The sequence below is a fragment of the Diceros bicornis genome, chromosome 3 (genome assembly GCF_020826845.1).
Source record: "Diceros bicornis minor isolate mBicDic1 chromosome 3, mDicBic1.mat.cur, whole genome shotgun sequence".
NCBI lineage: Eukaryota > Metazoa > Chordata > Mammalia > Perissodactyla > Rhinocerotidae > Diceros > Diceros bicornis.
In genome coordinates, this window is record NC_080742.1 from 26,761,892 (window position 1) to 26,779,027 (window position 17,136).

At 37.1% G+C, this 17,136-nt stretch overlaps 1 protein-coding gene across 1 annotated transcript in view; it reads left to right on the plus strand.

The window, feature by feature from the left end:
* Nucleotides 1–5,267: 5,267 nt before the first annotated feature.
* ZNF804B (zinc finger protein 804B) overlaps nt 5,268–17,136 on the plus strand; it is a 508,035-nt gene continuing 496,166 nt past the window's right edge. Inside the window, 1 exon segment of the mRNA XM_058525048.1 lies at nt 5,268–5,509. Coding sequence (XP_058381031.1) covers nt 5,402–5,509 — 108 coding nt within the window. The 5' untranslated portion in view covers nt 5,268–5,401.

Sequence of the window (17,136 nt, forward strand, 5' to 3'; positions counted from 1 at the left end):
GATAAATAAACTGTGGTACATCCATACCATTTTATTAGATTCCTGCAGTTGCTGTAACAAAGTACCACAAATTAGGTTGCTTCAACAACAGAAATTAATTGTTACATGGTTCCAGAGGCTAGAAGTCTGAAATCAGGATGTTGGCAGAATTGGTTCCTTCTGAGGATTGTGAGGGAGCTCCATGTTTCCCTCCTAAGTGGTGGTGTGTTGGTAATCTTTTGCCTTCCTTGGCTTGTGGCAACATAACTCCAGTCTTCACATGGCATTCTCCCTGTGCCTCTGTCTCTGTGTCCCAATTTCCCCCTTTTTTTAAGGACACAATTATATTGGATTAGGGCCCACCCTAATGACCTCATCTTAACTCAATCATCTGCAAAGACCCTATTTCCAAATAAGGTCACATTCATAGGGGGTCAGGATATCAATATTTTTGGGGGGAGGGAGGCACAATTCAACCCATAACATAATGAAATACTGTTAAAATGTTCCATTATTCCAGCAATAAAAAGAAATGAGATAGCAGGCCACTAAGAGACACAGAAGAAACTTAAAATGCATATTGGAAATGAAAGAAGCCAATCTGAAAAAGCTGTAGACTGTATAATCTCAACTATATGACATTCTTGAAAAGGCAAAAATAGGGAGACAATAAAAAGATCAGTGGTTGCCAGGGATTTGAGGGGATAGATGAAGGGATGAATAATGGAGCACAGGTGATTTTTAGAGCAGTGCCACTATTCTGTATGATACTGTAATGGTGGCTACCTGTCATTATACATTTGTAAAAACCCATAGAATATACAACACAGAGAGTGAACTCTAGTGTAAAATATGGATTCTAGTTAAAAATATTATATCAATATTGACTCATCAATTGTAACAAATGTACCACACAAAAACAAGACGTTAATAGGGAAAACTGTGAGTTGGGGGAGGGGTGGTGAGGGGTATATGGGAACTTTCTATACTTTCTGCTCAATTTTTCTATAGACCTAAAACTTCTCTGAAAAATAAAATTATTAATTTAGTTAAAAAAAAAAAAAAAAAAAAACCAAAACAGTTGCCTGTGGTAGAGAGATCTCAGATAGCTCTATTAGCTTGGGTGGTCAGGAAGAGCCTCCCTGAACAGACAATCTTATGTGACCAGGAAGATGTTTCTCTTGCAAAGCTCAGACAAGAGCATTTCCAGTAGAAGAAACAGCTGGAACAGAGACTCTCCAGTGGAGATGAGCTGTATGTGCCTGAGGAACACTGTGAGGAGCAGAGGGAGAGGGGAAGGCAGTAGAAGAAGGTGGGCAAGGACTGGAGTAAGCAGGGCTTCTTTGACAGCGTATAGTTTGGATTTTACTCTGAGTGTGATATGAAATCATTAGAAGGTTTAATAGGGAAGTATTAAGATATGATCTACGTTTTAAAAGTATCACTCTGGCTGTTGGATATAAAGAATAAATTGTATATGGAGGCAACATTAGAAGCAGGGTGTTAGTTAGGAGGTTATTGCAATGGTCTGAGCAAGAGGTGATGATGGTTTGGACTAAGGTGGGGCAGTGGATATGGAGATAAGGGGATCAGTTTTGGACGTGTTGATAAAGGTAATGGAAGAGAGGATTTCTCACTATCAGTAATCTATGACATAGTCATAAATCTGGAAATGTCCAATTAGTTTTAGGCTGAAATCCATACCCTTTGCCATTCACATCCCCTTCCATGGAATGAAAATTCATCAGATCATATATTGCTTTAAATAAATGGGCCTTTAAAATTCTACATGATATTTGCTTTTCATAATGTTTGTTGTAATAAAATTTGACCTGCATCTAAGATTCATTTAATATAGGCTATTTTAAAGTGTTTTACTTTCCTTTCATTTTCTCTGAAAACTTTTAATGACTGGGGCTGGAAAGAAAATATCCCCTTTCGTAAAGAGAAGAGTTAATACAACTGAGCAACTTTGTATCTATAGCAATTTGGCAAAAAAACCCCACATCTTTCTGTTATTTAGATTGGACAGACCACATCTAAAATATAGGCCAGCAGTGATGGGGAGTTGTTGAATATGATATCACATTGATATCAATCACAATCTGGCAAGGAAGAGAAGAGAGTTCTTTCTTCATTTTAAAAACTATTCTTGGGGCCAGCCCAGTGGCATAGTGGTTAAGTTAGCGGCTCCACTTCGGTGGCTGGGGTTCACTGGTTCAGATCCTGGGCATAGACCTATGCACCACTCGCCTCAAGCCATGTTGAGGCGATGTCCCACATAGAGCAATTAGAACGATGTACAAGTATGACATACAACTATCTACTGGGGCTTTGGGGAGAAAAAAGGAAGAAGATTGGCAACAGATGTTAGCTCAGGGCCAATCTTCCTCAAACAAAACTATTCTTAAGATTGGCTGCGAGTAACAAATGCACCAATTTTTGCCTCAATATTTAAGATGAATGGCAAAAAATTAGAAAGCAAAGGACAACCATAATTGATGTAAAATTTGGCATATTAACAGAATTGTTATCATTCATTTCTAAGGAAGAAAGACCTCAAAAATTAAATAATTTTTTAAAATTATTTTATTTTATTATTTTTTTTGTGAGGAGGACTAGCCCTGAGCTAACATCCAATGCCAATCCTCCCCCCAAATTAAATAATTTTAAAGAAATTTTTAGAAAAATGACTATAGTATTTGAAACATTACTTCAACAAGGGATTACTTTGTTTTCTGTAGGAAAACTCAAATGTACATAGGATAATAGTCAAATGAAGAAGAATGTCAGGATAGTTAACAAATACTCTGAATAAAAAACATAATACAATGGGATGGTATATTTGAATTGTATACTTTTTGATTAGGTAAGTCAGTCCTTTCATTTTAGAAAAGTATACCTGATTCTTAAAAATAATTAAGCATTATTAGGAATAATATTTGCTTGATGAAGAAGGCATAATATCCTTGGAACTGTTATTGACAGCATGTGACATCATTCATTTTTCTAGTCCATTCTAGGATGCTTACACTTAGGTCCTCAATGCTGTTTGCTACTTATATTTATGAAGAGTGAATAGTAGTTATGGACTGACTCACACTATCGCCTTTTAAAATTCCATTTTATTCAATTTTTGGCAAAGCTTTCCTCTGATTTTGAAATTTCACTATTGGCAAATACATTGTTTTCTTTGTATAGAATATATCTAATGTTTGCTATACATGAGTAATATTACTTACTCTCAGCTTCATGAAATTTTACAGGCTTTAAGCTGAATAAACACAACATTGTTAAACACATGGCGTCTTAATATAAAGGAAAAAGTGGATGTGTTGTATTTATTGTCACTGCTCTGTAATTTTTTATTTCAAAAGTTTTTACCAACAGGATAGTTACAAAATAATTAAACAATGCCTACAAGATTTACATTGCACTATCTCAGTTTCAGTAATTCTCAACTTGAAGTTTGCAAGGAATTGGCATTTTCACCTTATAAACTAAGATGCTTTCTAGTATATAAACACTTTAAAAACACTTGAAAAAGACTATCTAAAACTTTGAAAATGAGAAATACATTTATGTGTTTCTTAATAAAATATTAAGGACATAAGCTATTGTAACAATGTAAACAAAAATTCAAGCCTTTATTGAGGAGTTACAAAAGTTATATTAATTGGAATATTTTTTGCTTAAGAGTTTTGAGTTGCCTGAATAGGAAAAATTAAATTACCTGTTTTCTTTTGCCTGTTTCTGTCATTTGTGATAGGTCCTCAATGTCAGTCAGGAGGCGAATGGGGCATTGTGGGAGACAGAAAAGGAGAACACTGGGGAGAGGACTGGGAGCATTAGCCTTAACCTTGCACTTAATTCCAGTGCTAAGGCAAAAGAGGGAAAGGAGACGACTCTGCACCTTTTCCCCAGCACAGACCCGGCGCGGTGAGGTGAGAGGGATTACAGAACCTCGTTAGATTAGCCGCGGGGTGGAGGAGAGGCCATACTATCTCCTGACTCTGGATGGGCTTCCTTCTCTTTTCAGAGCACATTTCTGCACAAGTCTTTTATTCTCAGTGCGGGTCGCTCCCTGGTGGCTTTATTTACAGTAAATGATAAAAAAGTTCGTTAAAAAACACTTCTGAGGGCTGATTGTTGGGGATCGTGAAGACACAAACGTCCTATACAGACCAAAGATATTTGCCTCTTTAAGAACACAGAAAGACTTGTGAATTTTTATAACTCTGGATACACACACACACACACACGCGCGCGCGCATGCATGTTTCATTTCTATTCCTTCTATAAGTTTTCTATCTAAAACTTACTTCCTCCTCCATCCATTACCTACCATTGCGCATCTAATCTCTCCGCCTTATTTGGGGCTGCACAGCTCATCCTTACAGGCGGCTGGGGAGCTGTTGCTTCTGCCAACGCCGCCGTCAGCCCGGGCGCTGAAGAAATGCTGAAGGCGAGCAGACAGCGAAAGAGTAAAGAAAACGCTCTCCTCCTGCTCGTCTCTTCCACCGCGGCTCTCCCCAGTCAGCCCGGGCCCCGCCCCCAAACACCGTGCAAAGTTGGCTCAGAGACAAGGCAGAGGGACGACGGGGCTAGGGCGGCTGATGGCAGCAAGCTAGAGCAGCGCGTCCTGCAGCTGCGAGAGTCGCCTGCTGCTGCCACGACAGCTGTCACCCCTCGCGCGGCCGCCCGGCGCGCCCCTCTCCTCCCGGGCGGCCCGGAGCCCAGGGCTCCGAGCGACGGCGCTAACAGCTCCCGCTCACAAGTCGCCGCGTCTCCAACCCCCTGTCCTCACCACAGCCCGGCCGTCGCCTCCTCCGCCTCCTCCCCCGCCGCTGCAGCGGCGGGCAGCGATTTGGCGCTCCCTGGGACTCGCCACCGCGCTCCCCGCACAGGCTGCTGCTGCTGAATCCCCGGCGCCGGCGCCGCAGCCCGCAGCCCACAGCCCAGCCCGCGGCCGCCCCCAGCCAGACCCTCGGGACCCGCGCCTGGGCATCCTCGCGGCGTGCACCGGGTGCGAAGGCGGGGGGCGGGACGAAAGGGGAGGGGAGTTCCTGATTCCCTAGCGGACCCAGGAAGTTGTCCTTAAAAAAAAATACATCGCCTGCCCGCGGTTGAGCAGCCACCCCGTCAGAGCAGCATGTGGACTGGCTCGCCGGGTCCCCGAAGCGCTCTGTGGCTGCCGCTGCCGCCGCCGCCGCCGCCGCCGCTGTCAGAGCAGCCGCTGCCGGCAGCAGGAGCCCCGCGCGGGGCGAGGAGCGGGGACGCGCGGCCGCCGCGTCCCCTGCTTACTGCTGGCCGCTTCTTCTCGGGAGGTGGCAGTCGCTGTTGCTGCTGAGAAACCAGCCAGCATTTTAGGGCTGGTCGCCTGGTGAGGGGTTGAGACTCTGCGCCTCCCTTCTGGACCCACATGGCTTGTTACCTGGTCATCAGTTCGAGACATCTCAGCAATGGGCACTACCGGGGCATTAAAGGAGTCTTCAGAGGGCCCCTCTGCAAGAACGGATCTCCCTCTCCGGTAACCTGCGCGCGCGCGCACACACACACACACACACACTCACACACACACACACACACACACACATTCAAAATCAATATAAACAAAAAGAGATATTGTCCTGGTACTATGAGTGGGTGGTGGGTATCTACCTTACCGGTAGGTATATTGTGTTTGTTCACACAGTTTATTGACAGACTGTTACACAGCGAGGGGTGTGTGTTTACACGTGTATTTTCAACAGTCATTAGCATCTATAGTGCTATGGATGCAAATATTTACAGAATGCAGTTAACTGCAGGGCTGTGAAGGTAGCTCCTGTGTGCTATGTCAAGTTAGGAGTCTGCTGATTTGGGTAATGTAGAAAGTTTGAGTGGCACTTTATAACCATGCTTTGTGAAGTCATCAGTTGGGATTAGTTTAATAATGCTGCTGTTACTTTATAAGAAAATAAACTCTTTAAAGATTTTGCGTCAGGGTCCTGGCAAAAGGAAAGGTGTTGGATGCCGAAACTTGATTAAATCTAATGCTTAACTGTGTAGGTTCTTTAAGGAAAGCCAAAGAGTTCTTTGTGGAAATGTAAATTGGATGGTTCATTGTACAATACACAAATGTATTTACATGCAATTTGAGTGATTGCTATTTCACTTAGTAAACTATTCAGTTTTAGTTTACCATTCGATTTATTTAAGTATTTTTTTATAAAATGATTTTGTCCAGAATATATGACTTCAATATATTATTAATTCATTCCTTGGTACATACTATACACTAATGTTTTAAGGGCTCGAATGTGTTTCAAGAAAAAAAATATATATGTTATGATATATTAAAAAAGTTTTGGGTTGTTAATAAGTGATTAAAGAACGACTTTTCGAGTTTAATGTAAAAACCAGAATTTAAATCTGTATGATATAAAGAGGGAAAACTTAAGTTGCCTGATTTTTTTTTTTTTGGTACTTTCCATCATGATTTAATACTTCATTAGCATGTATTATTCAAAACTGCAATACATTATAAAAAACCTTTGATTAAGTGCTATATGTGATTTGCATGAGAAATCTAAAACCAGAAAGCGCAAGTAGCCAGTGATATCGCTAGGTTTCCTAATAATGACAAAGTATGGGCTCACATGCTTTCACGCACTGTAAAAAGTGGGTCATTACAAACTCCCCTCCCAGCCGTATGGTACTCAATTAGAAGTGTTCGATGGCATGTACTGTTTATATTGTCACTTACAATTAAACTCATAGGGTCAGAAGGGTCTTGGAGAGTTTTTGTTGAATAAAGCCCACATTCAATCCTTCTGAGCAGCTGGTCTGAATCCTTCCTATTTTTAAAGAGTCTCAGGATTGCAGTTTCCACAGTCTCAGCAAACCACCTTAATGTTTAACTACTCACAGTGTCAGAATCTTCCTTATAGCAAACTTAAATCCTTCAAATTCTTCTTTAAGCTCATTTCATCTTGAAAAACCTAGAATATTCCACCTTTCTCATAGGAATTATTTTTCAACCCTTTGATAATCTCTGTGGCTGTCTTCCAAAACCTTCTCTTTGGTTATGGAAGTTGGAATTGGATAATGTGTTGTAGTATATCTGCCTTAATTCATAGGATAAAGGGAGAATTACTTCATAGTTCCTACATTGTTTAGGTCTATTTAAGTTAGTTAGAATACGGGATTAATCTTCCCAAATGTAAACAGTTTGCAGAGGAAATATCTGTCACATGATTAAAAAGTGTCCTTCCTCCACCACTGTGGTCACTCATTTCCCAGGAGCCTGACTGACCCCACAGTGTGAGTGTGGGCATGTGAGTGTGGATGTGAGGAGACAGCGCATATCCACGTAGCTCTTCTGGCTGACCAGGTGCTCACCCAACAGGACACTATTATTCACTACTGGGCCGGTTCTTACTAAAATACTGACTTGTTTACTTTATCTAGGCACTACAGTTTGACTCACTGGACTGTTCTCTGCAATATTTACACATTCAAGTGTACTTCAAGTACGTTTGCATCATTTAAAAAATATCTAAATTAGTCTGCATATGTACTTCCTACACCTGATTTATTTTGTCTTCTTTTACATTTTACTATGGAATTTGAGTGACTTTTTCAAAGTTTGAATAGTTTCTCACATGAGCTGGGCAGTATGTGAAAAAATGATGTTCATTCATTCATTCATCTGTCACAGGCAGGTTGTTGAGATAAGTCAGAATTGCCTTCACATTACGTAACACTTAGTCTTTCTTCCTAAATTAAAATAGGTCACTACCTTCTGGATCCTAGACCCTTGAACATTTAAGTAAAATAGTTTCCTGGTCTAGATGAATTCATGTTTTCCTTCTTTAATAATGAGTTGTGAAGCATGAAACTAAAAACTCTGGTTATACATCATTTCTTTTTTTATTTTCCGCAATATACACCCCCCCAGTTCCTTTCAGGTTGACATAAATTTATTGATTTTTTTCATCAGCATAAATATTAAACTCACAGATCCATAAGATACAATCATTTATTTTTTCTTAAAACACATAGCTACTCTGACAATACCATTTTTTTCAAATTTAGTGCCCAGAATGGTTTTAAATTGACGTCTACATCAACGGCTTTAGTTATTTCCACTTGCTGAGACTCAGTTTATCTGGGAGTATGGATTGGGATACCATTCGTTGATTTAATTCACTCTCACTTAGTTCTACAATACTTCAACTTTGGTTCTTACTCTTTTAATCTAACTGTCCCTCATTTCTATTTTAATTTATATTTTTCTGTTTTAATAGAGCTGCTTAAAAGTAGCATGTAGCACAATTATTGAATGAGACTATTTTGTAACTTTGTTATAGAAAAGAGAAACAGCCACAATTCCTTTTCAATGTAATAAGAGTTTCTTCTTTTGTAGTTCTGATATAAATACACTTGGATAATATGAATTTAACATTTCAATGTCTTATAGATATAGCTCTTCAGTTAGATACTTAAAGTAGTTATAGATATTTGTCATGTTCAAATCAAGTGTCTGTAGAATCTGAACATGTGATATTAAACTGATAGTACAAAAGGGAATGATTATATTTATATACATTTTTATTTCAAAAGATTTCATTTAGAAAACATTAAATCATTACATGGAATTCTTGTAATAAATACTTAATGGGATACTTGAGAAATAAGCATGAAGTATTTTACCCCTAAACAATTTTTACAGATCAGTAAACTGAAAATCTTAGAGTGAAATTCAGCTCCTATCTTCAAAGTTAAAACATGCAAATGTCTAATCTGTTGCATCTCTCTTCTTTTTGGAGACTTGGTATGAAAAAATAGCATATTACTTTTCATCCTAATTAGAATGTGAATAATTGATTTGAGATAGTTTATGTTACTTTAAATTCAGGGATAGATTAAAGAAAAGAAAAGTGATGGAGAGTATTACATAGTGCTTAATGGTAAAAGTCTCTAATTTTAGAAAATAAATTTGCATCCTCCCACATTTTAGGATATTTATCTCCCACCCTATCACAGCTCTAAAATAATATGACTGAATGACGACTTTAAAAATCAGTGTGAGATACATACACATATATATACACTCATACACATAGATATAGATTTAGGTACACACTTGGCTATCAGTACTTAAGCATAAGGAGTTACCTGTATGTTACATTATAGAGTCTTTTACCATCAAATATGTTAACAGTAAAACTTTGTTACAATAACTGAAGTATTCGTTAAGAAAACAGTCTATAGGTGAATTCATTTTGTCCTGAACTTCTAAGTTCTTCTACCACCGTGTTAGAATTTAATAAAACTACTAATATCCTCCATATAACATTGAAAAAATATTTTAATAGATTCTTAGTTATTTTATGTAATGTAAAATATCATCTCAAATTTAGATTCGAGTATGGTTTGATATGGCTTACTTAATCTGTGTGTGGTTAATGGTAAGACTATCATTCAGGATATCTATTGAGTAAATGTTAATAATAATTATAGTTGTATGTTTTATCTGTGGTATGTATTTAGCTTATTACCACTCTTTTGAAGCTTGGATAGAATGATACTCCTTAAAAAGTGCTTGTTCCTGAGAGCACCACGGTTAGACATCCAGGGATATCTGTTTCTGGAAAATGCCTATTGTCTTTCCCTGAAGCATTGGATGTGAAGGAAATTCTTGGGATTTTCATCTGAGCAATAGTAGATCAGGGTCCTTGGATTTTGTTGTTGTTATTTTGTTTTGTTTAATGTTCTTATCCTAAGTTATATATATGACTAAATTGCCTAATAGAATGAAGTGGCATACAAACAAGTAAGCATTTTAAATGGACTAAAAAATCCTGTAAATCTCCCTTTTAAAAATTACAAGTGCATATTTATAAATGAAAGAAGTTCTAGAAAAGATTACCTTGAGAGTGCATCTATTCAGAGAACTCCTTAAATTAGTGCAGTTACAAACTTGTTCTTTTTTCTAATGCCTATAACTTCAATTGTATTTTCATTATGCTTAATAAGTACATGTTAAACACATCCAAAAATGCTCTCAAACTGATGCACTTTTCATGTGCCAAATATAATTATGAAGATATGCTCTCCCATAGAGAAGTCACCTGCCTCTTCTTCTTGAATTCATGAATACATATTGCTGCCTTTCATATTGAAACTTTTATATAGTTTCAATAAAGAAGACTCAGTTACAGTTCCTATGATACATGTTTTCTTTGTTATGTCAGATATTGTATTAAGCAACCTCTTTTCTTCTCATTGCCTTTTCAACTCTTTTTTATCTCCCCTAGCTAACTGATTTCAGAAACTTGCAGTTGGCGTTTATGCTTTCGAAAGTTAAGTGTCAACTTTCAAGAACTTAAATTTGTGTTTACCTGAATTCAGAATGTTTCCATGATAAGAAAAATCAAATGCGTGTTTGAGGGCTATAATTTGTGACTTTTATTAGATCATATTATATTTATTTAATAATTAAAATTTGATGGTTCAAATTCCTTGATTTGTTTCTTTTATACATACAATTAAGATAAACTATTTTAGGTTTCTGTCCCATGATTTGGAAACAAAATAAAAATAAAACATATTACCATCATGTGTAGGCTAAATGGGGATGGTATTTACATAGAACTTAATCATCCATAGTTAAAAAAAAAAACAGTGTTAGTTGTAACTGTGAAATCTTTGTTGTATATCTGAGCACTAAGATACATATTTTTCATGTGTTAAGTATTAACAGAGCTTGAAATGTCAGTAGGTTTAAGACTATTTTGGGAGCCAGGACCAAGAAGAGTACTACATATTTCAAATAACATTATAAAGTGCATTTCAGTGTGAATTTAGTTTGTTCAAAATACACATTGTCAAAATAATTCTTTAGTATATATGTACATATTTTGTAGAAAATAATTTGAATCAAAATTGAAATAAAAATGGTACTTTGCTTGAAAATGTCTTTTGATTTTAACAAATATGGTTTCTCAAGTAATCCTTATAAAAATAACAGGTGACAGCCTTTTGTAGATAGATTTTGTAAATTGGCTTTACTTAGTGGATGAAGTCTGGAGCAAGAAATTAACTACTTGATATGTTTTCATGAAAAAAATATAGTTATAATGATAATAGGAATACTATGCCAATCACTAAGTTCCATAGTTTCTCTTGTGTTGGAAGTTCTTATTGGACTTGAAAAGAAATTCTGGAAAGATGAATTACATCATACCTTAGTCAACATTCTCAGTTGTAACTAAGACAGTGTTAGCTTATTTAAGACAAAAAATACAAAAAAAAAAATTATATAGTATTTAAAATGAAAAAGACTTTTTAAAATATTCACTAATGATCCTTCTTTTCCTGATATGAACCTCCGATAACAAGCATGGAACTAAACTCTTCTTTCATTCACATTTGATACCTAAAATCTAAACATATAAATGTTTCTGAAAAACTTCTGAGAAACTAATAATGTATTTTTTAATTCACGGATAAAGGGAGCTGTATAGTTAACTATTTTTCTTTTCTTCTTTGGCTAGTAAGAAACCCAGAGCCAAATTTCTGGCTGAACAAAGTGATGGGGATTGATGTTTGCCTTCAGAGCAACGTGTTTCCCACCCCTGCTCATCTCCTCTAAAAGTCTAGCTCTTATTTTAATTTTGTTTTCCATGGTTCTCCTTCTTTTAAATTTATTTTTTATTGTTTTAATGTATAAAGTTTCTTTCAGATGACTTAGGTCTGTTGGGAAAGCAAGTCAGGCTATAAATAAATAATAAAATATAGAATATCCAAATCTAGGGCTGCCACTCAGGATTTGGTCCTGGACAGCTTTGAGAATGATTCATGGAGAGTATTCATTTTGTTCACTTGTAGCGAGTATATTTAGGGTTGCCAATTCTTTGCTTTGACAATTGGCAAATTTTATCTCACTCTTGTGTGGGTGTAATAGGCAGGATATAACTTATTTTGAAATGGATACTGCCAGTTTGTTTTTTTCTAAACAATCTTTTCCCTCCCTGGCATTCTTCTTGCCATTGATCTATATGCCTTTCATTAACATGATTATCAATTTTTTCGATACCTTTCTTGGTTCATGCATAAATGTTGGCATGTACTTCTAACTCCAGAGGCACAGATCCCTGCAAATGGTGAGAACTGCCCCATTCTGTTTGCTCCGCTACCTAAGCATACAAGTTCCTTCTCTGTTCACCATTGACACATAATTTTCGTCACTAGCTCGGAATTTAGAGCTTCCCCCATAACTCCATTCAGAACCCACCTACCGGTGTTCTTCCCCTGCCCTCCTTCCCACAGCTATTACTCAGCACTTCACTTGGCCCATGTACCTCCCCAGCAACAGACAAATACAGTCAGTAGCCCCCACACACACACATATGTCCTTTCCAGATCTCCATTTTGCTAAGAATAATTATATCCCCTAACATCTTTCTTGGCAAGCAAAGGCTATATGCATTTCCTCTTTGTGAATGAAATAAATACCATATTCCAAACAAAAAATAACCATTGGATTCCTTTTATGAATGATGGAGGTGATGGAGGCTCCACTTAAGTCTGACCCTCCCTGTTGATTTGCTTCATCTGAATGTGAAGTTAGGTGACATAGAGGTGGTCATATTAATTACATTCACATTATCTGAAAATATTCAAAGTCCTTGGGTAGTATCTAAGAGTCTTCATGATCCAGCTACTACCTACATCTTCAGCTTTAACTCTATTCTTCCACCTGATCCTATGCTCCAGCCATATTGAATTACTCAGAATTCTTGACTGTGACGAGTGTTTATAGACCTTTATGCTGTTGCACTTGCTGTCCCCTCTGCTACATTTGTTGGGCCATGTCTTACATATTCTTTCAGACTTAACTAAAGAATTGAGTCCTCATGTGAGTCTATAGTGAGTTCCCTATCATGGGTCAAGTGCTTCTTTTGCAGGCTGCTGTCCCATCCATTGCTTGCCTTGATTACCACTGAACTGTATTTGTTTATTGGTCTCCATTTCACCAGGAGATGTGAGATCCTTGGATTGATGTCTGCTGTTATCCTTATATCCCCAAAGTTGAGCACAGCTTCTGGTTTGTTATAGATTTCAATAGAAAACAAAAGGATTTTGATAGAAATTTAAGTGGTATAAATGTTTTCTCTTTGGTCCTGCTGGTAGCTCCTTGAAGAAAACTTTTCCTTAGAGAATTTTTTCCCATGTTAGTTAGTCAAAATCTTTTGGAAAGCAAACTGTTCTACTGATGGATTAAGTGGTCACTGTTTTCGTGGTAATACTTCTCACTTTAATATCTAACAAGATCATTTGGCCAATTGCCTCAAGTATTATTTAATACTTCCTATTAATTCAAATTGCAGAATGCTTTATTCCATGTAACCATTTTATAACATCTTTTGTTAAAGGCCACATGAGACTGAAGATTGGCTATATATAAACAGATGAAATTCGTACATGAATTAGTTAAGCCATATTTTTCATCGGCACATATTTAATAGCTTCTGAGAAATGAATTACAAGTTAGGAACTTGATAATTCCCTTCCTATTTAGGAGTGTGTAGGAGGGAGGAAAACCAATGGAGCTTACACCTTTTCTCTCTTTTTCTTTCCTACTTTCTCTCTCTCTCTCTCTCTTTTGTTTTTTTCTTTCTTTTGAAAGAGAGACACTAATTCTCTGATCAGCAGTCACTATAGCCCTTGAGAAAGCACCATCCTGGAGCAGCCACAGCGTGGTTGTTGCATAATTGCCAACACTCTCCAATTGCCTGAATTTATCAGTCACACACTTTCCATCAAGGTTTTGTTAGCACTTTCTTTTCTTGAATCAATCAGGATATGTCTACTGTCCACAAAAGGAGCTTGGACTTCTTCTAAACAATGAATTTGGGCCAAAATATCCAGCCATCTAGGGTGGACATACAGAGAGATAGTAATACTCTCTGGAGTGGGGTGAATCAGGTTTATTGTATGGTCAGTTTCTTAACAAATAAACTTTTGTTACAGTTATTAACAATCAAATATCAGATATTTGATATCTTTACCTTATTTATAGAATAAAAACATTGGAAGGGCCCTTAGCAATCTAGTTTAGCCTCCCACTATGTATTTTTTAATATATCACTATGATAGGCAGAATAATGACTCACCAAAGATGTCCACGTTATAATCTTCAAAACCTTTGAATCTGTTATTTTATATGGCAAAAGGGACTTTGCAGATGTGGCTAAATTAAGGAAGTTGAGGAGATTATGCGTGTGGGCCCACTGTAATCACAAGGGTCCTTATAAAAGGGAGGCAGAAGTGTCAGAGTCAGAGGGAGAGCTTTGAAGCTGCTATGGCGGTGGCTTTGAAGATAGAGGAAGTGGCCACAAGCCAAGGAGGAATGCAGGCAACCTCTTGCAGCTGGAAAAGGCAAGTAAATGGATTCTTCCATAGATCCTCCAGAAAAATCACAGCCCTGCTAACACCTTGATTTCAGCCATGAGACTTCTGACTTTATGGACTGTAAGACACTAAATTTGTGTTCTTTTAAGCTGTGGTAATCTGTTAGAGCAGCCACAGGAAACGAGTATAACCATTCTTAATATGGGCGAACATTTCCAACGGTGAGGGGCCTTTCTGCTCACCAAAGTGATTGATCCTCTTGTGAGACTAGTGTAATTAATGCTGAGTCTCCTTCTCCCCTTCCGCAAATGTCACTGTCTCCTTCTTCCTTTACTCACTGGCCCTCAGTATGCCCTTCGGAAGCAGGAGGGTAGATCTGCCCCCTCTTCAACATGACATCCTTTCAACTATTCAGAGACAGATGGTGATTTTTATTGTTAAATCATGTAAGAGACTGAAAAATTTGTGAAATTCACTAATCTTCCATGTATATCACTTGCATTATTTCCTTATATACTAATCGAACTTTCTGCAACTCAAAATGCTCTATTACACTTTTTTATGTGGTATAAGTTTTGAAATACAACATACTGGCGGTTTTTATATTCTTGAAAGGTGGTAAACTCAGTGAAACATTATCATATATTTAGAAAAATACTGTCCACACTTTCAAATATGTTTACTTTTTCCAGATATTTCCCTTTTATGTTGTGTACCTCATCTATACAGAAGATAAACTTAAGAACACAAAACCAGATCATTTTAAAGGCACATCTTAAGGCTATCTTTTTTGATTTGTTTAGACATTTTGATTTAGGCATTTGCAAATTCCTAGAGGGAAAAAAGCATTAGTTTTAAATAAAAAGTAATGGGATCAATTGAAGTAGTAATTATAATTTTATGAAATTCCCAACATTTTCTATGCTAGACGTAGTGGTATTTAAATGGAAAGTTATTTCTTAACTTTTGTATTGAAGAATAATGTAATATATAAATTGTCAAAACTCATTAGTGTACAGCTTTTTCATGCCCTAGATGTAGATGTAGAACGTTCCAAATCTCTGGAAGCCACAGGTATGCCCCTGACTGAGCACCACCCACCCCAAAGGCAACCGTTGTCCTAACAGCAGATTATAAACTACCTTTTTAAAAAATGATATTGAAATGAGTTTTAGTAAAAAATACATATACCTGTAGCTTAACTGACAGCAAAGGCCCTCCTTTTTGGGTGGGGACAGGTAACTAGGCAGTGTTTCAGCTGCTTCCCTTTTCTACTTCACTTTGACTGACTGCAGCTAACTTGCTAACTGTTTGAAACAAATGAACAAAAGAACACTGATTTGGTAAGAATGAATGGATTTATGCTATTAAAACACATGGATTATATCCAGGTGACATCTGTGAAGTATTTCATTATCTTTTCCTTAATATTACATGTTGAAATTCAAAGATCTGACCATCATGTAGATTTAGAAATCTTGCAAGTGGTTAGGAATGGCTGTTGAGTTTTCATTATTTGAGAGGAGGTGTGAATTTTGGATTTGGTGGCAAGATAACAATAAATTATTAAAGGAAGGAAAACTCTAGCTTGGACTTTTTGTAAGAAATGAAATTTATGTGCAAATGATATGTAAACTTTATTACAAAAGTTGTTATAATTTCACACGCATGCACAAGGGTAAAATATGTTTGTGTTACTATGGAAACAGGATTTTTGCCAAGAAGATTATAGATAAAACCCAAACAATGCTTATATTAATCAATCCTAATTTAAATGAGTTTAAATATATTTAAAGAACTAATCATGTATTTTCAATCAAATTTAATGCTCATCTTCCAATATTCATATGCTACATAGTATGAGTTCAAGAGTTCTGTAGATGCTGCTGGAAGAATCTTTGGTGACAATCACTGAGGATTTGCTTTCTTACTGTTATAAGAGGAAGATTTGTGAAATTGTATTATAAAGGAAAAATAATGAAGAGTAATAAATTTTCCCGTGTGTTCTTTCCAATAGTAGGTCACTTTGCTGTGAATTTGTTTTTTTTTTAAATCACAGAGAATAGAACAGGTGAGAAAGCATAGCTGGAGAGAAATTATAATTGGCTTAAACATGTTCATGGGGCGTGGCCTTGGGTGGATTTACATAGTATATAAGCATCACTCAAGATATTAAAATTAGACCCAACAGACAGTAACTAGAATACAACATGTGGTCTGCTTGTGTGACAAAAATTCGGGTACATAAAGTTTTAAATTTTTCATTAAGTCATGAGTATAAAGCTAGCCCTAAGATTCAGTTTCTGATGATGAGTGCTGTGTTCCATGAAGTCTGGAAATAGCCTGAACCTCAAAATTTTTTACCACCCTGTTTGGAAACAGCTCACTAATGTTTGACCAGTGGCTTTCAGGTTGTTGTTGTTTTATTTTTTAATAAAACATATGATATATATGCTTTGTTCAAAGGAAAATCCTATGAGCCAAGCAAACTAGACGGAAGAAGCAGAACTGCTTTGGCTAAAGGTGGGGGGAAGGTCTTGGGTGGTGAAAGGGCCCTCCTTTTCCTCTGTGTCTGGGCAGGGAAGCTGAGCAGGGAAGATGCACCTGGGCATAAGCCCTGGAGCTCTGTGATTTGAATACCTCTTAGATGGACCATGAAAGGTAAGTACCTGCTCTTTCCAAAACTTAGTTATAACGCTTATATCTTACCTAGAGTAACTCAATTAGCTATTTGATACATTGCCAATTAATTTC